Source organism: Triturus cristatus, chromosome 3_2, assembly GCF_964204655.1.
Source record: "Triturus cristatus chromosome 3_2, aTriCri1.1, whole genome shotgun sequence".
Taxonomy (NCBI): Eukaryota; Metazoa; Chordata; class Amphibia; order Caudata; family Salamandridae; genus Triturus; species Triturus cristatus.
This window is the reverse complement of record NC_140584.1, coordinates 343892450-343918876: the sequence shown is the minus strand read 5'-3', so window position 1 is coordinate 343918876 and position 26427 is coordinate 343892450. Positions and strand designations below refer to the sequence as shown.

At 43.0% G+C, this 26427-nt stretch overlaps 1 protein-coding gene across 1 annotated transcript in view; it reads left to right on the top strand.

The window, feature by feature from the left end:
- The window catches only part of NCMAP (non-compact myelin associated protein), a 222241-nt gene that overhangs the window by 175545 nt on the left and 20269 nt on the right, over positions 1–26427 (top strand). The window contains exon 2 of the mRNA XM_085647833.1: positions 12327–12423. Coding sequence (XP_085503959.1) covers positions 12339–12423 — 85 coding nt within the window. The 5' untranslated portion in view covers positions 12327–12338. The remainder of the gene's footprint in view (positions 1–12326; positions 12424–26427) is intronic.

The window sequence follows — 26427 nt, the reverse complement described above, 5'->3', positions numbered from 1 at the left end:
ACATTCTGGGATGAGGTGCCAAGCCTCCTCCCCCAGGATGGGCAGGGTCCATGAAAGGGGAGATTCAAAGGCTTGCTGCCTTTGTGAGCTGACCTAGCCATTTGCTGCTCCCAACAACTGGCCCCACCGGTTCTGACTCCCCTTTGGGTGGGAGAATCCTCGGGAAAACCAAGATAGGAGGAGAGGTGTGCTCACCTTTGCAAACTCCACCACTCAGGTGGGCGAGGCGAAACACAACTCTCAGTCCCTGCAATCTTGAGGATGGGGGGACCCAGCCAACCAGAGTGAGGCTCATGACCCCCTCCCATTGGGAGGTGGCATAATAAGTGGTATATCCACCCCAAGGAAGGGACCCATTGGTCTCAACCTGTACCTACCTGAAACGCCCCTATATTTAGTATTTAGGGGCAACTCCGAACCTTGCCTCTGTAGGCAAGCAAGAAGAAGAGAAGAAGGACCTAAGAGCCGTGCTGAAGGACGAAGAGGAGGACACCAATTGACTTGACCCGAGTCCTACCGGCCTATCCCAAACTCAACCTGATCCAACGAAATCCCAGCGTATCCAGCAGCCACCCTGAACCTGGAGGACCTGCCCTGCCTTCCCTACTAAGACTCTGTCTCCCATGAGCACCGGATTTGCTAACCAACAGACTCTGGTTCCAGCCGGATCCACATTTCTGCCCCGACACCCACGACCCTAGTTCGACTGGCCAAACACCAAAAGGAGGTCTCCCTGGTGATCCTTACCTGGGATCTAGTGACCCCTGACCTACCTCAAGCCTCCAGATGACTCCTGCAGCCTCTATCTGGAGGACCCCCCCCCGACCAGGAGCTGGTAAGGAAACCCGTTGCCAAAAGACACCCTTGTACCCGACGTCCTACAGCCTTGAGTGGCCCATCTGATGGTCTTCAGGCAACCCCTAGTATCCCAAATTACCTCTCCAACCGGTGGTCGCCTCCAGAAAGTCTTTGTGCCTGAGCCTGCAGTGTTTGTTGTACCCGGAGAATCCCCATTGAAACCAACAGGGCACTTGATGCCAAAACAGCACCCTGCACCCTGCTGCCCCAGTACCGCTGTGGGTGTACCTTGTGTGCTAACTTGAACCCCCCTTTGCCCTTTAGCTTAACCCTAGGAGCTTTTCTCCCACATGGCGTGCCTGTGAGTAGCCACCAACCGGAGGCCTCTTATCCCCCATTGGATAACATTGGGCATCAGCACTCTGCACCAGGCCGCCCTAGTGCAGCTGAGGGTGCTCTTTGAGTGCATCCTCGATCCTGGGGGAACCCTTGTTCTAACCCCAACTCCCAAAACCAAGTACTTGCGTTTAAACCGATAACTTCATTTTCTCCCATAGGATTGCATTGACTGCTTTTCTGTGAAAAAAAAGTTCTAAACGTGGAGTTGGAAATTATATGAAAAATCAAACAAGTGTGTTTCAATAACAAATTGCATTACTTACCTTTATCTAGTAAATGGTCCAGTGTGGTTTCTAGGCACACCACACTGTTATATTACTTTTCAGATTACTTTCTTTACTCAAATACTCGCAAAGTAATTATAAAGTAACTGTATACTAATTTCAACTGTTTCTGAACATTTGACCTACCTGTAACCAACTGTATTCAACTGCATTATTCTGGCAAAGTATTATTACACTTACCTGTATCCGGTCCTGCTGGGTTCTAGAACTAAAATACAACCAAATAATATTTTTATACAAAACAAATTGGTCAAAATTCAATCTTTGAGTGTGTGAAATCATTTCTTGCCTGAGTGTGTACAATAAATGCTTAACACAGCCCTCTGATAAAGCCTTACTGCTTGCCCACACTACTATAAATAGAGAGTAAGGCATTATCTACTTTAACTCCATAAGCCTTTTTGGGGTTCCACTGGACTCTGTGAACACTATACTTTACTCTGGTATAGTATATACAGAGACAGCTTCCTACACCACCTTAGAATACTATTTTACCTGCTCATCAGATGTAAGGCAATTACTAATGTCCAAATACAGCATTTTCTGGCACCCATATTTGTAAAAGAGCAACTTTTGGTAGGTACACTAACGACTTGATTATGGTAAGGGTTGGACCATGGGTAGCAAGCTATCCGTGTGCTCTTTGCAGACCGCACAATTTTCACACAAACGCATTCTAAATAATTTGCCTTGGTCATAAGTCAATCAATCGAACAATAAGGGGTTTGTAAAGTGCGGCTACTCACCCATGAGGGTCTCAAGGTGCTGGGGGGAGGGGGGAGGGGCTGCTGATCCGTCGGGGCGTGGAGCTTCAGTCGAAGAGCCAGGTCTTGAGATAAGTATGTTTCCTGCTGCTGCTTTCCACCTCATGAACAGATCACATCATTACCTTATGGCGGTCTCTGCAACAGCACCTTCCTCTTCTCACGCACCCCACTTTCTCTGCTGTGCTCTCCCTCCAGTCCCTTTTCCTCATTCACCTATCTTGTCAGAGTTCGACGACATAAACTTAGGGAAAAGAGCCAGCCCACAAAGGTATAGACAGACCGCTAAACAGAATGAGCTCCCGTCAAACATTTTATAACACCCCTCATCCCACAGCCAGGCACTTGGCTCCGAAAATACAAGGACCTAAAATAGTAAATTAAACCTGTTCTCCAAAATACATTTTTGGGAGGTTATGAAATTCGGTAGGGTCCTGTTTTCTAAGTTATTTTTTAATTTGGAGCTCTTATTTCTTCTTTGACTTTTCTCTTCCATTCTCGCTCCTTCTCATGGGCTCCATTCACCCTCTCTCCTCTCTCTCCTCTCTGACACAGGCACCTCTCTTGTTCGCTACAGAAATGGATGAAGTTCTCCCTTTAACTTTTAGAGTATGGAATTCTTTTCCTGTAGGCCTGGCCACTTCGTTCGTAATAAAAAAAAAAAATCCCTTTATTCTAGATTTTTAAGCTGAATGTTTGGTTACACATTCTCAATTCAATTTTTCACCACTAATTAGGCTTTCCACACAATCTTTACTTATTTTTATTTTCACTGCCTGTAAATTAATTTGCAGTTTTACAATATGTTGGTTCCTGTGTATGAAATGTCAGTTTCTTTTGTATCTCTCAAGTTGTTATCTCTTTGAGTGCTTATGAAAACTATATTAGTTATTTCTGTAAATTAGCAGAACCATCGCCAGTGAAATAAACATGCATCCTCCATTCCCATTCTCCTTTGTTATGCGTCTAATCCCATATCTGAGACAAACATCTCAAATTCTTTTTGGGTAGAAAATATAATTACGCAAGCCAAACTCCTATAATGAGATGGTCAAAAGAAAAATGATTGTACAATAGGCACTACAAAATAGAAGATTAAACTGGTGATTACAATGGGAAGGAAAGAGGCCAAAAGGCAAAATCTGCTTTAAAAAAAATATATATATATAAGAAATCCAATTGGTATGATTAGAAGCATTAATAGACAAAGGATAGTCGTGCAATATTGCGTCAATCTTTCCGTAAAATTCTAGGTTGTGCACTATGATGCCACTGAGGTCCTCCAAATTAAAGTCTAGACCTGACCTAAGCCTTAACATCGTATGAAAAGTCTACCATACCTTCCTAAGCATGATGTTGGGATGTGGATACATGCCCACTTTCACCGCTGACCATTAGAACGCATACCATGAAAAGTGGGCGCTGAAAAAACAAATGCAATTAGAAGTAGGTAGGGGTAGCTGTTGCCGCTGACTTGCCTGCATTTACTAGCCCTGATCTCCCGGTTTAAAGGGATAAAAAAGAATTTGAGCTCTGAGGCCTCTGCTTCTCATGTATTTTCCACAACAAGCCCTTAGAACTTGTCAAAGGGTGTTTGTGATGTCACTTCTGCTATCCTGGCATTTTGGTGAATCGATGTTTGTGACGATGTGTAAGAAAACAAATTAAAGTCCCTTTATCGTGATGATTCTAAAAATATTTTTCCTTGTTGAGAATGGACACCTGCAGAGATGGGCATGGTGGAGAGCTCTTTATGTTCACAGGAGACGACCAATGCAAACTTGTCACCTAAATCAGGCGGTGAGAGGTAGTTAATCAACTCCCCACCAAGCAATGGATCTTGAACTACTTGTTGCCATTGAGTGATCAAATCCACTACAGACGTCCGCTGAAAGAACCATTTACCAAGGCCAGGGATGCCCCCGAAAAAGGGAAAATAGTTGGTCTCCATGGAGATCATATAAGACACCCTGGGGAATTCTGAAGCCAGGGGTGGGAGGTGGGGGGGGGGGTGAAGCCCCGAATGGTAGGACACCAAATAAAGCTTGAGGGCTGTGAATGTGCCCTTTGCCTGGATCTTGCATTAATTACGTAATTGTCCTATTTCTGCAATACCCCTTGGGGGCTCATGTTTATGATACACTGCTTGTGATGTATGTTCTTTTCAAATTGACTGAGGCTCTTATCGAGTGGTAGAACGAGCGACTGTTGTTTTAAACATAGTTTAGTCAGGGCGCCGTGTGGTGCTGTTTTTTACTCTTTTTACTCGTGTCTAAAATTGTGTTTTTAAACTCTGTAAGTGCATCGTAATATCTGTTGTTCTATGGCATTTCACTTACCCGCACTTTAAAATCAACTTGCACACGCTATTTTTGCGTGACAGTCCTCTGCTTCTTTCATTGCCGCCATCTTGGTGTGCTTTTTCTCCACTGTGCCATTATTCGTCGCCATTTTGTGAGGCGCTCTAGCAGCTGGGAATTCTGTGGAGAACCTATTTAAACCCACCCGATGCAAGCGCGCAGCGCACGTGCAGCGGGTGCGCCGATGGCGCGCCCGAGGCGCGCCAGAGGCAAGCCCGTCTGCGCCCGTCCGCGTCCCGGACGCTTCCAGCGCCAGCAATGCTACCTGCCAGTCAGAAAGAGTGACATACAGCAGAGCACAACTTTTATATCTAAATCCATCAAAAGGTCATAAGTCAGCTAGTGCTGGCCTCTCCTGTGGTCTAATTAACAGCCGCTCGCTTGTCAAGCACTCTACTGAAGTGTTCAGTTTATTGGAAGATATGGAACTGGATGCTCTATTCGTAACAGAAACCTGGGCTACCACGGAGTCTGTCGTTGGCCTGAGTGAGGCATGTCCCAGCGGATATAAAATCCTTCACAAGCTTCGCAGCTCGGGCAGAGGGGGAGGAGTGGGTCTGATCTTTAAGGATACTTTGGACTTTAGACCATGTCAGATCGACGAGGTTGGGGGCATTGAAATCCTGGGCTTTTCACTTCAGGCCCCTAGCGGAAACCTACTCACGGGGATGCTCTGCTACAGACCACCGGGCGCGTCCACACAATTTCATCTTCTCGCTGAAACCATCACTAATTTAAAACTTACCCATACCAACATGGTCATTCTTGGGGATTTTAATCTTAGTGAAGACGGAGGCCATCGTAGTCAGCTGAGAGACCTCCTGTATACGTGCTCCACCTTGAACCTCTGTCAATTGGTGTCCAGCCCTACCCATCAGAAGGGACGTATGCTGGATTTGGTCTTTGCCAATCCAGCCACAACAAAAGTCTCTAACATATTGCCCTTGAACTGGACTGATCATTTTCTTGTCCTCCTAAGTATGATGCTGCCCTGTCATAGGAATCTGTCTAGCCAGCGGTACCTCCACAGGATGGACAGAGAATGGGCCAAATTGGCAAGGGTTGATTCTATAACTTCATCCTTTGATGTTAATCTCTTCTACTCCGATAAGTCCATGGAGGATAACTATAGGTCCTTCACGGAACACATCACTAAGCTCCTAGACCATTGTGTCCCTATAAAATCTTTAAAGAGGGCAAGGAAAAGATCAGCGCCCTGGTACAATGAGAAATTACATCATCTTAGACTCTCTCGCAGACAAGCAGAGAGGAAATGGAGAAGAAATTACTCTGAAGAAGATAAAAAAGATCTGAGACTAGTACAATTGCAATATAAAACTCTCATTCTGAGATCTAAGGCAGACTTTTACGCCAACTCTATTACACAGGCTTCTAACGGGTCCAAGGCCCTCTTTAAGATCGTCAGGGACCTCTCCAACCCAGACTGCACGAATAATAGTCACCCCTTCACAAACTCTGTGTAGCGAAATCGCCTCCTTTTTTCAGGAGAAGATTTCTAACATTGTGAACAATCTGCAGAACAATACCCAGAACAGTCCGGAGGAAGTAACCAGCCTGGTTGACGGAGATCAAGAACCAACTGCTGTCCTAGACAGTTTTCAATCTCTTTCTCAGGAAGTCTTTGACATCCTGACTGAAAGTGTGTCGTCTAGTTCTCCCTTAGATCCTCTTCCTCATAAAATGTGGAAGCTGTATGGACGTAACACCTTCCCCTGGTTAAGGATGATCTGCAACCAATCCTTGCTGGCCGGATTTGTTCCCGTCTGCTGGAAACTTGCAGTAGTAACCCCATTGATAAAAAAGCCGAACCTGGACCCTCTGGTGCCAGCTAACTTCAAGCCCATTTCTCTCCTGCCTTATCCAGTGAAAATACTGGAAAAGTCTGTAAGTAAGACTCTGTCTCAATTTCTGGAGGAGAATTCTTTGCTAGATAGAGACCAGTTTGGTTTCCGTCCTGGCCACGGAACCGAAACAGCACTAACTACCATGCTGGACCACCTTCGAATGCGTGCCGACAGCGGGAATGCCATGATCTTGGTGCTTCTTGACATGTCGGCAGCATTCGATACGGTGAGCCATCCAGTCCTGCTAGAGAGGCTGAGGCAGCTAGGCGTAAAGGGTAGAGCACTGCAATGGTTTCACTCCTATCTAGAAGACAGACAGCAGGTTGTTACTCTGCCACCGTTTTCCTCCAGCAGGTCTCCAGTTGCGTACGGGGTGCCGCAGGGGTCCGCTATTAGTCCCATCCTTTTTAACATCTACCTGCGGCCCCTGTTCCCGTTAATTAAATCTTTTGGAGTCAGCGTGGTGAACTACGCTGACGATACGTAACTGGCCTTCTCTTTAGAGGGGGATGATGCACTATCCATGGATCGCTTCCATCAGTGCATGAACCAGACTACGAACTGGCTCAGAAGGAACTCTCTTCAGTTTAATAGCGGTAAAACTGAGGTGGTCTTCTGTTCGCCATTTAGGATTCCCAAATATCTACCTCCCGATTTCTGTCTCACACCGGAGGAAGGACCCCTCACACCAGTTAGGAAGGTTCGCAACCTTGGGGTGATCATCGATGACGACCTTCAGATGGTGTCCCAGGCTAGTAAGACTGCTAATGTCTGCTTTGCCTTGCTGCGGGTACTTCGGAGCATTCTTCCTCTGCTCCCCAGGGAGTCGCGTGCTACGGTGGTACGCAGCACGGTATTAAGCAGACTCGATTACTGCAACTCCCTCTATCTGGGGGCTCCGCAGTATATCTTTCAAGGTTTGCTGAGGATTCAGTCAGCCGCAGCCAAGCTAGTGCTTGATCGGCGTCGCCGATCTTCGTCGGCCAGAGCACTAAAGGACTTACACTGGCTTCCCGTGAGGGAAAGGGTCGTTTTTAAGTCCTTATGCATAACTTTTAAAGCAATACATGGACTTGGCCCAGCCCCTCTTCAGGACAAGTTTGCTCGCTATCTACCAAACAGGCAACTTCGCTCCTCCTCAGCCGGTCTCTTGGTGATTCCGAGATTCAAGCGTACTAGGGTAGGCGGAAGATCTTTCAGCATAGTAGCATCAGGCTTGTGGAACAAGCTCCCCGTGAACTTGCGACAGTGTAACTCCCTTCTTGAATTTCGCAAGGGACCTAAGACCTGGCTATATCCTACAGCCTAATTTTGGCAGATTCTTTTCTTGACTCTCTGTCACCATTTGATGTTGTCTTTCAGTCAAAAGCGCCAAGATGCCCGTAGGGCGATAGCTGCGCTATAAAAGTTCCACATCAATCAATCAATCAATCAAAACTCAATAGAAAGATTTACAAAAATTCCACTCCAGAATGTGTTATACAGGGAAGCACCGCACCAGAGAAATCCCATTGAGTTAGTGTGCTAGCTTCAACAGAGTTGTCTATAATAACGTATTCTCACCCAACTCCACCGCACTCCTTTTATTATTCTCAGATTGAAAGCCTGACACTACCCTCCTGGACTTTGAACTTGGGACCTTAATGTTGTGCAGAGGTCTCTACAGCGAGTGCACTGAGTTTTCAGGAATTCTGTTTGGTCTTCCACAGTATTCCATTCAAAGTTCCATTGCAAGAGGGGGAGACCTGGGTGGCAACTATTTTGAGAAACTTCTTGTGGATGAAGTATGCTTTGTGGTAAGAGGTGGCCAAAAGTGAGGGGGAAGGTGCCCTGGTAGAATGGGATGAATCATTGGGATGTGAGAAATCTGAAAGCAACGTTGGGAGATGCCAAAATAAACCCAGAGGTGGGATTTTAGGGTGCTGAAAATATAGTAAGCAAAACAAGATCATGCTATTCCCCACCCCTGGGTGCTACATTACTAGGTCCCATGGCATCTGAGACTCAGAATAGCCAAATGGCTTCTACCCAGGGCTGTCTTTTCATCTCATACAGAAAGCCCCACTTCAGATTCAACATACAACGCTTTGTGAGGGAGAGACCTTGAAAAAGAATTCTTTCAGAAGGCAGACTGGAGAGCTTTGAGTTTTAAAATTTGATGCAGTAAAGGATTTGAACTAAGGTGGTATGTCCTAGTCTGGCCTTCCAAGTTGAAAGGACTAGAGCATTGCATATAGCCAGAACTTTAATCTGAAAGTGAAAAAGATGCAGACAGTGCCCGATTGTCTACTGAGAAGTAATGGTGCCTATGCTTTGAAAGGATTGGAAACCTACTAATGTCTGCACAGTAAGAGCACTCCCAGTAGCCATACTGGATGTATCCCTATATCGGTTTTCGGTGAGCACTGAAAAAAAGTTTTAGTATGATGTTTATTTTATGTTTACTATTAGTTGGGACTGTTTGACACACATCAGCAACTTCAAAAATGAAAAGGTCACATAGTTAAATTGAAATGTATGTTTCTTCAGTATGAGTTCTTGATGGTTTGCAATGAAGCAGATCATTCAGGGGTTAAGGGGTCTTGTGATGTAGGGAAGCAGTGTTCTCTGAAGCAATAAGTGTTTACTTCCAGTCTGAATTTCATGAAGGTCAGTGCATAGATGCACACAAAGTAAGCCGCTATTGGCAGTGCTAATGAAATGATATTAAATAATGATCAAGCTACACAAAATAAAATGCTAATCAACTATTTTGACACTACTATGAAAAAGTGAATTAAGTAGAGCACCAGGGGGAATGCAGTCAAATTTCTGTCTAGTCATCGCTTGGAAGGAAACTAAGATACGTATCCCTTATAGAAATGTTTCAGTTATAAAGGATTTTATATTGGGGGGGGGGGTATTTGTAGTTGCCTTCAAGGTTGCTGCACCCAATTCAGATACACTGTATTAATATCACTAAGTCTACATGAGAATGGCTGAGTGAGGTCGCCATCTTGAACTGGGGCATCCAGATTTCAAATTTCACATGGTCGGTCCCTGCACCGGTGTGATAAGACAGCAGGCGGATTACTTTCTATTAAGTTCATTACAATGTAGTTTCAAGCCATTGCCAAAGAATTAAATGCTCATTCTATAAATGAATGTTCTGTACCCATTCATGCTTCTAACATAATTCAAAAGAGGGCAATCACTTTAGTTGAAGCTCTACAGTTATCTGCCAATGAATAATTGCGATTATGGCCTGCTCCACATAAATGTCATATAATTTCACTTTGTCATAACAATACTGTAGAGTTTATTGGCAGCACTTAAAAAAAATATATTCGGATCGTGGATATTTCGTTTCTGATCAGCTGGAGGAGAGCTAGAGGCTGGAAAGAACATTCTAGTACGCATATGTCCATTGGTCATGTTATCGGTCAGGTGGCACTAGCATTCTTTCAGGTAGCGAAATATACCGACAAACCTGTATATGTTTGAATAACAAGAAAATGCATATTTGCGATTACATTATTAGTCATTGAGGCAAAAACCTAATAGGCCTTTTTTTACCCTTGTCAAAGATTATTCTCTTCCTTTGAAATCGAGACACAGTGATAATCTAAAGTGCTTTCAGTTATTGAAGTTCAAATATTCTGGTGTATTTGTTAAAGGGTCACTTGTTTTTCCATGGTTTTCAAAATAAATTGAAGGTGTTTTAGAATCATGACAGTTGCATCTCTATCGCTACGTTTAGTTGGTTATCCAGCCACACAAGGTACCTGTGCTATGGAAAATCCATAAATAGGTCTTAAGTACTTAAAACACCTGGCTTTGAATTTTGCACCGTAAAACAATGAAGCTAAGTGGTATCAAATTTTATTAGAGAAAGCAGTTTGAAACATTTGTAGGTTTTTTCAAGAGAGTGGTGTACGTGCTTCTCAACATGTCTCCGCAACACGCTACAGTAAATGTTGCATTCCAAACAACTGAAGGAATGCCTCCAGCTCGGTTCCCCCTCTTGCCTTTAGCTCAGCATGAGTGTGCTTAACTAAATGAGATTTTTTTTTTTTTACAAGAATTTGCTTTCTATTTTGGAATCTGCTCTGCCTGAGAAATGTAGCTCCAGCTATGATGCCAATTGTTGGCATGGCCAACCTTTGACTTAGCGAGCTGTAAGTGCACCAGAGAATGATGGCAGACATTGTCCACAGAAAAGGGTTGGTCTATGGATAAATGTATAGAATCCATAACAGAAGGGTGCCTCTGAAAAGCGGTCATAGCTGTGGCACAGTCATGTGCATGTTAGAAGAAGCCTGTGGAGTTATAGTTGATATGAAAGTGCCTATTACTCACCCAATTGGCAGTGTCTTGTAGACTACAGGAGTTTAGTTTTCTGTGAATTTGACCTAAGGAAGTGACTAGCTATCCAGGTTTCAATTATTCGAAGTGGTTCTTAGATGCTTTTTGTCGCAGCCGGAGCATACACCTGGGTGTAGCTGAGGTGCATCTACACCAAACAAAGCATTGCGGAACGATGTACAGACTGAAAAACATAGTTGCTACGAATGACCCTTGTGTGGTGTAATAAGGTTGGTTGTTAAAGTCCTATTTTCACCAGTTAATAATTAAAATTCCAGGAGTGAAGGCCACCAGGCTATATTGCAGCTTTAGAAACTCATACAAGATCTCAAGATGACAATGAGAATTCAGTGGTTGGTCATAACAAATACTGCGGATGGGCATAAGAAAACTAGAAAAAATAATCCAGTTAAACCACTCTGTCAAATGATGTATTGAGCCTTGGATGTATGCATTAAAATGAAATCTAACTTCGGTGAAGCATTTTTTGTCACTCATAAATAGGTTTATTCAGATTATAGTTTATTAAAAAATACAATAACACAAATGCTTTTTGTTTTTAAAACCCACATTGTCATAAAATGAAACACACATTATAATTTACAATTCTGGTACTTTAAAACTCGACCAATATGTCAGTTAAATATCACATTTAAAGTGTCACATTTATTAAAGCTTTTAAAAATCATCCTAATCATGAAAATCAGATTTTTCTAGGTAATATAGCTTTGATTTTTGGGTATCGCCAGGACGCCTTCTCTAGGGCTATATACTTTCTAGTCATTCAATCATGCAGTGAAGCGTTGCACAAAGAAATACAAAAAAAAACTGTCTGATTTGTGTAGGCAACCTAATAGAACCCTCTTCTACTGTGCCTGAAGTAGCTGCCAGTCTTTCTATGTCAAAAAAGAAGTCTGGTTGAAGGCTACACAAATGTAGGTCTACAATGTAGTGAGTGCCCCTTCAGGACCTCAATCTTTAATTTCAAGAAGCAGGTCTGCATCAGTTTTTTGTCAATATGTATGTACGGGTGCATTTATTTGTATTGTGTACACCTAGCCAAAAAGGCAGTAGATACCTGTACAGGGACAAAGACGAGCATACAGACCAGGGATAGGAGAGGTAGCTGGGTTGTGTATAGTTAATGCATTGTGATAAAGCGGTGCATCTTCAACTCTTTATTAAATTGGGGCAGTGTTGATGAATACAATGATGTCATAGATGGAAAAGGCCCGCTGTCTTGTTTTTTTGCGCATCTTAGTCTGCGGTGTGGTGATGCACTGGCTGTTGGATTGCAAAGAACCACCAGAGATGGGGAGCTTATTTGCAAGAAAAGGGGTGGTGCTGGTCATCATGGCTTTGTAAATGATGCAGTTTGTTTCGAAGAATGTTTAATACTGATTCTACTAAAAAAACAATAGGTCCTCTCTTGCTCGCAAAGAGTAGAAGTAGGTGTATGTTAACTCCAAATGCAACAAAAGTTTCATCCTATTTCTTCTTTCTTTGTTCTAGATCACCATCAACATGGCAGCTTCGACTCAGTCAGTGAATGCAACCTTCACAACAGGGCCTGTGACAACACTCTCCAGAGAACAAATTCTGTATCAAAGTAAGGAGGCTCTCAAGCATCTGTGTAAACCCTGTGGTGCTTCAATATCTAGTTCAAGGAATATTTGTTTTTGAAAAGTTAAGATGATCCCAAAAATACGAAATGCATCAGAATACAGATTATTGAGAGTGCACACTTGGGTAACTGTTGATCCAATGTAGTATGAGGACTCAAGGCTGTGTTACACCTACTGGAGCAGTGTGGTGGACAGAAGCACTCAGTTTTGGAGACAGGGATTTACTTTTCATCATCTGACTCCAACTCCGTGCAAGAGACAGAAAGGCCGTGGAGGGAGAGAAGGAGAGCCAAACGGACAAAAGGAAGAAGAACCTGCAGGGCGTGGTAAACAGACTGGGAGTGTAGCTTGGGGATGGGGGTGGAGAAAAATCAGCTGTAATCAAGAGTTTGCAGCAGTGGTATTGAGCGCTCACAGTGCCGGGCTCCTAAGACGCTTGTGCAATGTCTTCCATTTAGCTTCCATTAGAAAAACAGTCCGTCTAGACCATATCTTGTTAAATAATTTTGCCGCTCCATTTTTAATGCGTATAACTACTCATGATTACCCATCCTACTCATTTTATTTCACTATTCCAAAAGCTGAAAAGAGTTTACCAATTTCCAGTGGTAAGTAATAATAGAGGAAGCACGCAACATTGATATATAAACATTAATTTGCATCAGAATACATGTAGGCCTCAATTATGCCATGTGTAGACCAAAAGGCTAATCGTATGCTGTGGTGCTAGAGTTCTTCCCAGACATCTAACAATATATGAAGATATTTCCTACCAATATACTTACCAATACTAACAGCCCCATACTATATGGGGATAATCAGCCATGTTTTCATTGAATAAATTAGGGCATTTATTAAAGACCGAAATATTGAATTTATGTAGTAGAACAGGTCTAAAGTAAGGCATACAGCTGGTGTAGAGTTGCATCCAATGCTAGTTTGCTTCTCTAATGTAGGAAGCACAAATGTGTCATACCACAGACCACATTTTACACAACATTGATCCTAGTGCCTTTTTTATTTTTGAGAAATTCTGTCTAAGGATGGGGGACAATTTACTGATAGAATATCTGCACCATTCATCTATCCCTTTTGAGCTGCTTTATTTGAGCAAATCATTTTTCTATTATGTCAGTTGTCAGGGATATTTTGTTCAATGGTAGGTAACTTAATGCATTTGACATTTGTAAATATTCAAAAGGGTTACTGCGAGATTCGATTGCCCATATTAGCTATTATCAAAAGAATGGTCTATATTTGGTATTGTATTCCAAGTCTGATGTGTGACTAGCGCAGGAGTGAAGTAAATGGTATTGACCTAGTGCAACCTGTTGTGTTGGTAAACAAAGGTAACACAATCTTGTTTTTATACCTAACCAAATAAAGCTTTGGATCTTGCTTTAGACTTTTCTTTATAAAAAAAAAAAAACCTTGTCTGTTAGAGAATTGACATGGTAGTTTCTGCCACCAGTCCCATAAATGAGACTTGCGGGCTTCTCAAGAGGCACTATGGAAATGCCAGTACACACCATGAACTGGAGCTCTCAACAGATCATTGACTGAATCGGAGAATAGAGGTGATGCGGGTGACGGTGATAACACATTCATGTGCTAAAAGCATTTTTTATTTTCCTTTTAAATAAAGTTTTCAATATTATAGGGATATCACCATGTCATACTTATGTTTAATATGTTGACAATAAAATAGTAACTAATACATTTTTGGTCCAAGTCAGTATTTAAAAATCCATTAATATAATCGGACCCTGACATACCTCACACTACTGTGGTAATGAGCCATCTTTAGAAGGCGGGTACAGCGGAGCCGACAACCCATGACCTGTTGCAGACTCTGCTGACTTTCTGCAGAGGATGCAGACTTGCCTTGTTGATGTATCCAGCTACCTTGTCCATGGTTGTTCAATAATTCCAATGTTAAGATTCCAATTGAATTAGAATGAATTAGCCCACGAGTCATCACATTCTGATGTGATAATTTGCTCAGATTATTATTTTTGTCTGTTTCTATGTATTTGTTTGTCTATATGTTTGTCTTGTATTACGAAAAATTCAGTAATAGTAAGCGTAATTCATATTACCCTGTGGGTGCACTTAATCTTGAATATCTCCCTACTATGTAAATTGTTATTAATGTTCATGCATTTTTTCTATATGTCATATTATTTTATCTCATTTTTGTGTTTCTAGGTTCTATGAAAATATATAAAACACCTTGAAACAGCCCCAGGCCTACGTGCCACATGGGAAGAAACATGTGTTGGCTAGTCATTATTTTTCACTTCTTCCCAAGTATTGTAATCAGACTTGGAGATTATTAAAGCACCACAAGATTCGTAAATTATTACATCAGAACTTGATGTTTCATGGACTTCTGTATTCATTATAATTCAATTGGAATCTAACATTGAATGTTGCTGATATTGATTGCAGTTTGGATTCTAGAGCTACAATCCACCTATAGGTTAGTCCATTGGCACTATAATTTTAACTCCTGTCTTAGGTGGCATAGACTCTTTAGATCATTACCCCTTCCTCTTTTTGGCAACTACCTTGTCCATGGTAACGTACAACTGACCTGCACTACAGACCTGATGTGGAAACTAATCTGGGCAGACTGTCCGGAGGAAAGCACTCTGAGCAGGCCATGGAGAGAGTCCGCAGGGTGCCACGGAACACGCTCTGAAAATACACACAATTCAACTTCTTTCACTGTACCTAGCTCACTCCATATCGGTTAAACATCATAATGCAATCGGACGCCATGCGCTGTAGACACTGCGCCCAGATAGACACAAACTTTATCCACATGGTATGGAGTTGTCCTATAGTGGTGAGATTCTGGAACAAGGTGGTAGGAAATATGGAGCACACATTGAACATAGGTGGCCTGCAAACTCTAGAGATTTACAGTCTGTCTAGGCATTTACACACTGCAGAGGAGCAAAAAAGTGGGCAAAGGATTTGGCCCAGGTCATTACCAGTAGGAACATAGCATGACATTGGCAGTCTACCACCCGACATAGGAGGAATCATGAGGTGGAGAACTGGACTATGGTTGAGGGGGCCACCTTACAAGCTGAAGTACTGAGGTGGGTCCACAGGATATCCATCACACATCTTTGGATGGAAATCCTTATTGCCCCCATGTAGGTAGACGGCTGAATACCTCCATCATGCTTTGTACCATGATTCCCATAGGGACACTCTCCTAAACTACCCCCCCAAGACAGGCTCTCGCTCCATACTTCTTGGCTGAATACCAATCAAAAGTATATAGGAATGGCTGACTCTTGTATCTGACAAACTTATAACAATGCTGCTAGCGGATGGGCAATTGTTAATAACTATATTGGATTATGTGGCAAACAAAGTGTTCTGGCCTAGTTCTAATTATTTGGAGTGGGATCATCCTCCGCCATACGAGTATGCATTGCTATCGAATATCTAGTCTATACACTGTACTCCAGTGTGTGAAACACTAATATACACTGCTTCGTATCTAGTACTCCACTGTGAAATCTTTTGTTTAAGTAAAAAACTAATACAAACATTTTTAAAAATGAATATAACCTGACCGGAGGGATATTCAAGAATCGGTTCAAAAGAATTATACTGTTCATAACTCTGTGATAAAATGACAAAATATTTCCACAGCGTATTTCAAGAGCATAGTCTATTTCTTACCTTGTAATTAGTGCAATTTATTAGCCTTCTCCCTCCTTAAGTGCACTTGTTTGTGGCTCTGGTCATAAGCTAGATGAGGTCAAATAACTAGTATTATTAACCAACTCCTCAATGAGACATGGTACATCAAGGTCCGAGATACTCACTTATACCGCTGAGAGAGGTTTACCGGTGTTCTACAGATACTTGGAAAATATTGCATAATGACTGCGTGTGAACATCTAATCCACAAATGTGTCAACTGTAACATGCAAATGATTTCCAATTAAATTCCATGAGTTCATTTTTACAGTGTCATTGGCGATTATCTAAAGGGTGATTTAGAACACATGCTCCAAATAGCGTCCATATTAGGAAGTAAGTTAGTTTCTCATGGGTGCTTTATCAGTTGTGAACACAGTGCAATTTGTCATTAATTTTCCAAGCTGGTGGATATTAGATCATGACACTATGATTTGTGGGCGGCGCTGTCAGCAGCACAGTCATGAAGTAGCTGGTACTTTATCGGTATGACCGCTGAGTTTTTGGTACTGGAATTTGGCATATTTGTTCATATGATAGATAACCCTGGACGTAGGACTATGCTACGCTCACGTAGTTTGCGTAGTTTACGCAACTACGTGCTACGCAAATTGCACGTAGCACAGTGCAAAAACGCACAGCGCAGCGGGTATTTTTTGCTTGTTCGCGGTCCTCAACGTCAAGTTGGCGACCGCGAGCGAGCAAAATAACATCCCGGCGAGACTTTTTCCTCGTTCGCAATTAGCAATATCAAGTTGCCGATCGTGAGCGTGGAAAATAAACCTCCCAGCGAGATTCTCAACGCGGGGAGGTCAAGTTTCTCATTGCGAGTGGTCACATATGCTCGCGACTGCTCGCGATGAGAAACTACCAGTCCGCGTTGAGAAAGCTGCCGCTCGAGTACAAATCTACTCGAGCGGCAGAAAACGACCGCTTGCACTGTGCAAGATGCGGTTTGCAATGATTGCACAGTGCAGACATGCATCCGGCACTGTGCAATCTGGGCGAACATCATTTTGCACAGTGCACTACGCAGTTCGCATAGCTACGTGTAGCTCGTGTAGTGTGAAGTGCACTTTGCGTAGCTACGCATAGCGCTACTACGCAGACTACGCCCAGGGTTCATGATAGTCTTCTTTTTTGGAATGAGTGGATGAACTAGTACAATATCTCCAGAAAACCGTGCAGGTGTAATTTGTGAAGTATCTTTTAAGGCTCTCATAAATGAGAAGCTATAGGCGTTTTTGGAAATTGTTAATAGACCTTTCTTTTCCAATAAAACATCTGCAGATAGAGATTGCCGTATTTTGGAAGAGGATTGCGTCAATCATGCCTCACACATTTTTAACCCAGTATGCGGTAATACCAAGGCCCCGGTGTTGGTAGACTCACCTGTTTTACCCATAGGCCTTCTAGAATTTGGTAATTGCATCATGGTAGGGGACTTCCATAATGCTACTGTGGATTCTGCAACAGGAAAAGTAACGGGTCCCGATTGGGTCCCAGCAGAGCTCTTTAAAGCCAATCTGGAGTTCTGGGCCCCTTTGCTTACTGATGCCTTTAGAGCTATAGTTAAGGAGGAACCTATAGAGTCTTGGAGGGAATCGATAACAGTTCCTATATACAAGAAAGGAGATAGAGCGCATCTATCTAACTACCGCCCCCTCTCGTTACTCAACGCTTAAGTTAAAATATTTGGAAGGGTTATTTTAGTAAAATTGGAAGAGTGGAAGGAACACAATATGGGTTCCGTTGAGGACTGTGTACCACCGAGCAATCCCTTGATTTGTCTCTGATCTTGGGTAAATATGTCAAACCAGGAGAGTGGTCATATAGGTGGCGTTAATGAACCTCTCCTGTGCCCTCGAGTTAGTAGACAGATACATACTCTGGGATAGCTTGGAGCAGGCAGGGATTTACCAACCCCCACTATTGTATATTTTAAAATCCCTTCGCAGAGACCTCCATATGAGGGTACTTTAATCTCAAAGTGGAGACCTTACCTCTCCCATTCAAGTTATCTGAGGCGTTAGGCAAGGCTGTTTATTGGCCCCCTTCCTTTTGTTTAGCTTATATTAATGCATTGGACTCCTTTTTATTCTGTTGCACACACAATTTCCCGAAAATGGGTTACTGCCTAGTCCCTGTGCTTTTGTACGTGGAAGACACAGTTTTAATAGCTCGTACAGCAAATGGGTTACAATTGCTTTTAGATGGTTTTAATATTTTATGCAGGGGCTGAAGCTTAAGGTGAATCTTTCAAAATCCTATGTGTTGACTTGTGGCACAAAAAAAAAAGCTACCATTTTTTTTTGGGGGGGGAATGCTCCAATCCTAAAGATAAAGAAACTGAGCTACTTAGGCATCCTTTTCAATTACAATATGCTCTGGGATAGATTAATTGCCCAGAGATCTCACATGAAGGAGGCCCTATGTGAAGCAATCCTCAGGTTGCTAAGAAGTTAGGCCAAAAACCCTCAAAAGAAATGTTTGAACTCTATAAAAGAAAGTCCCAATACTAGCACATACGGCGCAGGTGTTAAGGGGCACACATCAGCAAAAGCTTTACAGGTGGCGGAGAACACATATTTAAAAAAAGGATGCTAGGGGTTCCAAAATTCACCCCAAGGTTTATAACTCATATTGTACTAGGGATGAACTTTCCGGAGGATAAGGTAGATTTGGATCAAGATTTGGTTAACTCCAGGGCTGGGTTTTACTCAAAAATTAGTGGAGGACTGTCTTGTGCAAAGGAACTCTTAAGATATTCCTTGGCTAAAATATGTTGAAAATATTATTTTCAATCTGGGAATGAGTAACCTTTTTGATCTGCTGGAAAAGATCAATTCATATTCTATTGTCCAGGTCAAGGAAAAGTATTCTGTAAAGAAAGAGGAGGCCAGGTTTACAAAAGTGCTCGACTGAGGTGGGTCCACAGGATATCCATCACACATCTTTGGATGGAAATCCTTATTGCCCCCATGTAGGTAGACGGCTGAATACCTCCATCATGCTTTGTACCATGATTCCCATAGGGACACTCTCCTAAACTACTCCCCCCTCTCCCCCCCCCCCCCCCAGACAGGCTCTCGCTCCCTACTTCTTGGCTGAATACCAATCAAAAGTATCTAGAAGTGGCTGACTCATGTATCTGACAAACTTATAACAATGCTACTAGCAGATGGGCAATTGTTAATAACTATATTGGATTATGTGGCAAACAAAGTGTTCTGGCCTAGTTCTAATTATTTGGAGTGGGATCATCCTCCGCCATACGAGTATGCATTGCTATCGAATATCTATTCTATACACTGTACTCCAGTGTGTGAAACACTAATATACACTGCTTCGTATTTAGTACTCCACTGTGAAATCTTTTGTTGTATAAGTAAAAAACGAATAAAAACATTTTAAAAAAATGAATATAACCTGACCGGAGGGACATTCAAGAATTGGTTCAAAAGAATTATACTGTTCATAACTCTGTGATAAAATGACAAAATATTTCCACAGCGTATTTCCAGAGCATAGTCTATTTCTTACCTTGTAATTAGTGCAATTTATTAGCCTTCTCCCTCCTTAAGTGCACTTGTCTATGGCTCTGGTCATAAGCTAGATGAGGTCAAATAACTAGTATTATTAACCAACTCCTCAATGAGACTTGGTACATCAAGGTCCGAGATACTCACTTATACCGCTGAGAGAGGTTTACCGGTGTTCTACAGATATTTGGAAAATATTGCATAATGACTGCGTGTGAACATCTAATCCACAAATGTGTCAACTGTAACATGCAAATGATTTCCAATTAAATTCCATGAGTTCATTTTTACAGTGTCATTGGCGATTATCTAAAGGGTGATTTAGAACACATGCTCCAAATAGCGTCCATATTAGGAAGTAAGTTAGTTTCTCATGGGTGCTTTATCAGTTGTGAACACAGTGCAATTTGTCATTAATTTTCCAAGCTGGTGGATATTAGATCATGACACTATGATTTGTGGGTGGCGCTGTCAGCAGCACAGTCATGAAGTAGCTGGTACTTTATCAGTATGACCGCTGAGTTTTTGGTACTGGAATTTGGCATATTTGTTCATATGATAGATAACCCTGGACGTAGGACTATGCTACGCTCACGTAGTTTGCGTAGTTTACGCAACTACGTGCTACGCAAATTGCACATAGTACAGTGCAAAAACGCATAGCGTAGAGGGTATTTTTTGCTTGTTCGCGGTCCTCAACGTCAAGTTGGCGACCGCGAGCGAGCAAAATAACATCCCGGCGAGACTTTTTCCTCGTTCGCAATTAGCAACATCAAGTTGCCGATCGTGAGCGTGGAAAATAAACCTCCCAGCGAGATTCTCAACGCGGGGAGGTCAAGTTTCTCATTGCGAGTGGTCGCATATGCTCGCGACTGCTCGCGATGAGAAACTACCAGTCCGCATTGAGAAAGCTGCCGCTCGAGTACAAATCTACTCGAGCGGCAGAAAACGACCGCTTGCACTGTGCAAGATGCGGTTTGCAATAATTGCACAGTGCGGACATGCATCCGGCACTGTGCAATCTGGGCGAACAGCATTTTGCACAGTGCACTACGCAGTTCGCGTAGCTACGTGTAGCTCGTGTAGTGTGAAGTGCACTTCGCGTAGCTACGCATAGCGCTACTACGCAGACTACGCCCAGGGTTCATGATAGTCTTCTTTTTTGGAATGAGTGGATGAACTAGTACAATATCTCCAGAAAACCGTGCAGGTGTAATTTGTGAAGTATCTTTTAAGGCTCTCATAAATGAGAAGCTATAGGCGTTTTTGGAAATTGTTAATAGACCTTTCTTTTCCAATAAAACATCTGCAGATAGAGATTGCCGTATTTTGGAAGAGAATTGCGTCAATCATGCCTCACACATTTTTAACCCAGTATGCGGTAATACCAAGGCCCCGGTGTTGGTAGACTCACCTGTTTTACCCATAGGCCTTCTAGAATTTGGTAATTGCATCATGGTAGGGGACTTCCATAATGCTACTGTGGATTCTGCAACAGGAAAAGTAACGGGTCCCGATTGGATCCCAGCGGAGCTCTTTAAAGCCAATCTGGAGTTCTGGGCCCCTTTGCTTACTGATGCCTTTAGAGCTATAGTTAAGGAGGAACCTATAGAGTCTTGGAGGGAATCGATAACAGTTCCTATATACAAGAAAGGAGATAGAGCGCATCTATCTAACTACCGCCCCCTCTCGTTACTCAACGCTTAAGTTAAAATATTTGGAAGGGTTATTTTAGTAAAATTGGAAGAGTGGAAGGAACACAATATGGGTTCCGTTGAGGACTGTGTACCACCGAGCAATCCCTTGATTTGTCTCTGATCTTGGGTAAATATGTCAAACCAGGAGAGTGGTCATATAGGTGGCGTTAATGAACCTCTCCTGTGCCCTCGAGTTAGTAGACAGATACATACTCTGGGATAGCTTGGAGCAGGCAGGGATTTACCAACCCCCACTATTGTATATTTTAAAATCCCTTCGCAGAGACCTCCATATGAGGGTACTTTAATCTCAAAGTGGAGACCTTACCTCTCCCATTCAAGTTATCTGAGGCGTTAGGCAAGGCTGTTTATTGGCCCCCTTCCTTTTGTTTAGCTTATATTAATGCATTGGACTCCTTTTTATTCTGTTGCACACACAATTTCCCGAAAATGGGTTACTGCCTAGTCCCTGTGCTTTTGTACGTGGAAGACACAGTTTTAATAGCTCGTACAGCAAATGGGTTACAATTGCTTTTAGATGGTTTTAATATTTTATGCAGGGGCTGAAGCTTAAGGTGAATCTTTCAAAATCCTATGTGTTGACTTGTGGCACAAAAAAAAAGCTACCATTTTTTTGGGGGGGGGGGGAATGCTCCAATCCTAAAGATAAAGAAACTGAGCTACTTAGGCATCCTTTTCAATTACAATATGCTCTGGGATAGATTAATTGCCCAGAGATCTCACATGAAGGAGGCCCTATGTGAAGCAATCCTCAGGTTGCTAAGAAGTTAGGCCAAAAACCCTCAAAAGAAATGTTTGAACTCTATAAAAGAAAGTCCCAATACTAGCACATACGGCGCAGGTGTTAAGGGGCACACATCAGCAAAAGCTTTACAGGTGGCGGAGAACACATATTTAAAAAAAGGATGCTAGGGGTTCCAAAATTCACCCCAAGGTTTATAACTCATATTGTACTAGGGATGAACTTTCCGGAGGATAAGGTAGATTTGGATCAAGATTTGGTTAACTCCAGGGCTGGGTTTTACTCAAAAATTAGTGGAGGACTGTCTTGTGCAAAGGAACTCTTAAGATATTCCTTGGCTAAAATATGTTGAAAATATTATTTTCAATCTGGGAATGAGTAACCTTTTTGATCTGCTGGAAAAGATCAATTCATATTCTATTGTCCAGGTCAAGGAAAAGTATTCTGTAAAGAAAGAGGAGGCCAGGTTTACAAAAGTGCTCGACTCAGTAAAGGTTCAAGCTCAGGTGCCACTTTCCACCGTTCAAGGTATGGAGCCTTATTTAACCTAGGCAAAGACACTGGAGCATATATTTTCTTTACCTTACTGAGGTTAAACAATAATCATCATTTAGTGGCCTTCACAGTCACAGGCACCTGGTTTCTTTCATTACCATGTTGCCCATGTGATGGGAGGTCACACCAGTCAACCAAACATTTCGCGTTATTTTGCACCTTGTATACTGCCGTCCGATAATGGTTACTCACAAGAAGATTTTTTGTGAACCACCAGGAGGGAATGTTTTTTCTACAGCATCTCGAGTTCCCCCTAATATGTTCTGTCCTGAATTTCATTACACAAGCCTTGAAGTTAAGGAAAAAGTATGTGTTGTGTCCTGCAAATGGCCAAAGATTCTCTGACACTTCTACCCCTTAAAGGAGAGAATACAAAGGGGTCCATTACGATGGCAGGCGGACAAAGTCCGCCTGCCACTGCAACGCAGCATGGGACCGACCGCCAATGTTGCGGCGGTCCCGCAATGCAAATTATGATGCGCCCGCCACACTGGTGCGCACATCCTGGGCCTTTTACATTGCGGGTGGATCGGCTGGGTTCAGCACGGCCCGCAGTGTAAAAGGAGTGCGCACATCATTGCAATGCACTACATGGCAGGCACCATGTGGTGCCTGCCATGTAGTGCATTTTATGGTACCCCCCATGTGCACCCGCCAACACCCTGGGGGCCAGCAACAGGCCCCCAATATCAAACACCGCATGCCTTTCCTTGGCGGCAACGCCGCCATGGAAAGGCCAATAACCGCATGCATCATAATATGGATGGCGGTGTCTTGCAGACACCGCCACCATATTATGTCTCTTTTCCGCCCGGTCGACAAGTCGACCAGCGGAAAATCGGCGGACTGTTTTCCCATCTGCCACAGTGCCCCCGCCATACTAATATGGCAGCAGGAGAACTAGGGACATTTGGCAGGCGGATCGCCACCGCCGGCCCGGCGGTGGCGATCCACCCGCCATGGTAATAGGGCCCAAAGCGTTAGCTTGATTGGATATGATTTTACTGTAAAATTCCTTTAAAAAATATATATATATACACTTTTAGCATGATTTTCACTTTTATGAGAGCCAGCAGGGAAAGACTAGATATATTCTTCACAATTTCCTGTGATTCTGATGAGTAACCTGTAAACTATGGGCCAGATGTATCAAGGCTTTTTGCGTTCGCAAACGGGCAAATTGCTTTTCCGATGTAGCTAACCCATTTTGCAATTCGGTAACAGTTTACTGAACTGCAAAATGGGTTTGCGATTTGGTATTAGGAAGGGGCGTGCTCAGGGTGTCCCTTCCTAATACCGAATCGCAGCGGTATGTAAAAATGTTTTGTGACCGCAATTGCGGTCGCGAAACATTCACATTTTACCACCTATTTCAAGTAGGTGGTAACCCATTTGCAAATGGGAAGGGGCCCCCAAGGGACCTCTTCCCCTTTGTGAATGGTTGTAATACCATTTTTAAGAGCAGGCAGTGGTCTCACGGACCACTGACTGCTCTTAAAAAAATGAAAAGAAAACTTTTCATTTTTATTTTTGGAAAGCATCTCGTTTTCCTTTAAGGAAAACGGGCTGCTTTACAAAAAAAAGATTGCATTATTTAAAAGCAGCCACTGACATATTTGGTCTGCTGATCTCAGCAGGCCACCTTCCCCGTGATTTTTGCGATTCCTAGGGGGTTGCAAATTGCGACCTACCTCCTTAATATTTAGGAGGTAGGTCATTTGCGACCCCGTAGGAATTGCAAAAGGTGTACTATACACCTTCATTCATTGCATTTTACAATTCCATAATTGCGAATCCTTGTGATTCGCATAGAAGGAATCACAAAATGCTATCTGGCCGTATGCATCTTAGCCCTGTTTGCACTTTAAACAGAATCATTTTTACATCAGAGAGATAATTGAGAGAGGTTAGGCATATCCCCTGCCCCCCTCCCCCCCCCCCCCCCGTTTTAAACCTTAGATTCTGGATTTGTTTTTGTAGCCCGGTTTGTCAATATAAGGGTAGACATGGGCAGTTAATGCAAAGCTGTACCCAATGCATCTTTGCGCAAGTGTGTTCTTGGGTGTGAGAATGTCCTCTTGACTAAAAGATGTTATGCTATCTCCTTTGTAACAACTTTGATCACGATATTTTATCTTTGCTGTGACTTTTATGGTCTGTTGCGGGCCGAATAAAGTATTTTTGATGATGATGAGCAGCTATACATTTACGCCCAGTTCAGTACAGGCGCATGTATTTTCATTGGTTAGCTTAAAATCACCTTCTTCGATTATGGTGATTTTCACTTTTGAAAACTCTGAGGTGAGATGTTTTGATCTTTCCTATCACAAAAAGACCTCTGAGGGCATGGCTCCATAACTGCAGAGCACCTTCTGGAATCTCCATTGGATGTCTAACCCAGTGGTATGCCAACATGCCTATCCATGTCGTTTCAAATCCAGGACTGACCATACCTTGCCTACATGGAATGTGCTTTCTGTGGTCGCTCTCAGAAATGCTGGTCTTCGGCCTTGAAGTATTGCGTTCTTCAGTTTTTCATCTTCTGCTGCCATCTTTGTTGATAATGGATCAGACATGTGCTTTAGCAATGAAGAACCCCTGCAGATCTTCAGCTGTTTGCTTTAAGTGGGCTTGATATTGGCACGCTCCTGCAGGGGGCACATGTGGAATTGCTTCAGACTGGCAAACCTTTGGTATCTGTGCATAGTTTGGTACCCGCATGTTTGTTTTCTCTGTCATGGTAGTTGGGTTCTGGCATAGAGTTACCATCCATGGCTGTAAAATAGAAGAGTTCACACCTCTTGAAGTGGGTTGTGGTGAGCAGCCATTTTGAATGGACTGCTACAGTGTGAGAGGCTCCGCCCACTTCCTGCAATCACTCAACTCCAACCCCAGGTGTCGGCAACCATTAGAGCTCTGTGCACGGAACACAGCCTGCCAGATGTCTTGCTGAAGGCCACTGCTGTGCTGACGTCAGAACAGAGGACATTGAGGTTACTTAGGAGAAAGGAGCAGCCCTTAGGGCACCAGGGTGCTCTTACTGAAAAAAGTTCTTTGCTGTCATCCCTGGCGGTCTTGGGAACTCGGGTTAGGTTGTAGATTTGAAAAGGTGCTTGGAGAGGCTCAAGATTACATATGATGAGACCAGTTACATTTATCCAGATTTAATCTGTTCCTGATACTGCATCCTTCAGCCCACAAACTTCGGTTCTGGGTTACACTACTACCCAGAGCAGCTAAGTTGATATTTGTAGAAATACTTTGTATTAGTAGCAAATGTTTGGTTTTTACATGGACAGTCTTCTGCTCTTTTTTGGCCTGTAAGGTTATCCTTAAATCGCCCCCACCACATCCATCCTCTGACCCTTCCAAAAAGAACGTTGACTTTGTGGAAAGGTTGCTTAAATCCCTCCATCTCTGTCACCCTAACAAACACGCCTTCCACCTAGGGGCTGCACGAGGGCCCCTGCCATGGCACAATCCTGACGTTTTCACCTTCACAGTCAAATGTTAGAAGGGCACAGATAGTGGGCTGGGGGTCGGTCACATATCACTTACACTGTTTCAACACCCTCATATAGCCATTAGTGATTGAATGCTGTTGATTGTTCTGGGGACTTTCTCCTACAGCTCCAAGGAGAAACAGTGCTGCAGAAGAACCATAATGTCAAGGGATCCCAAACAACCTTAAAGATGTTTTTTTTT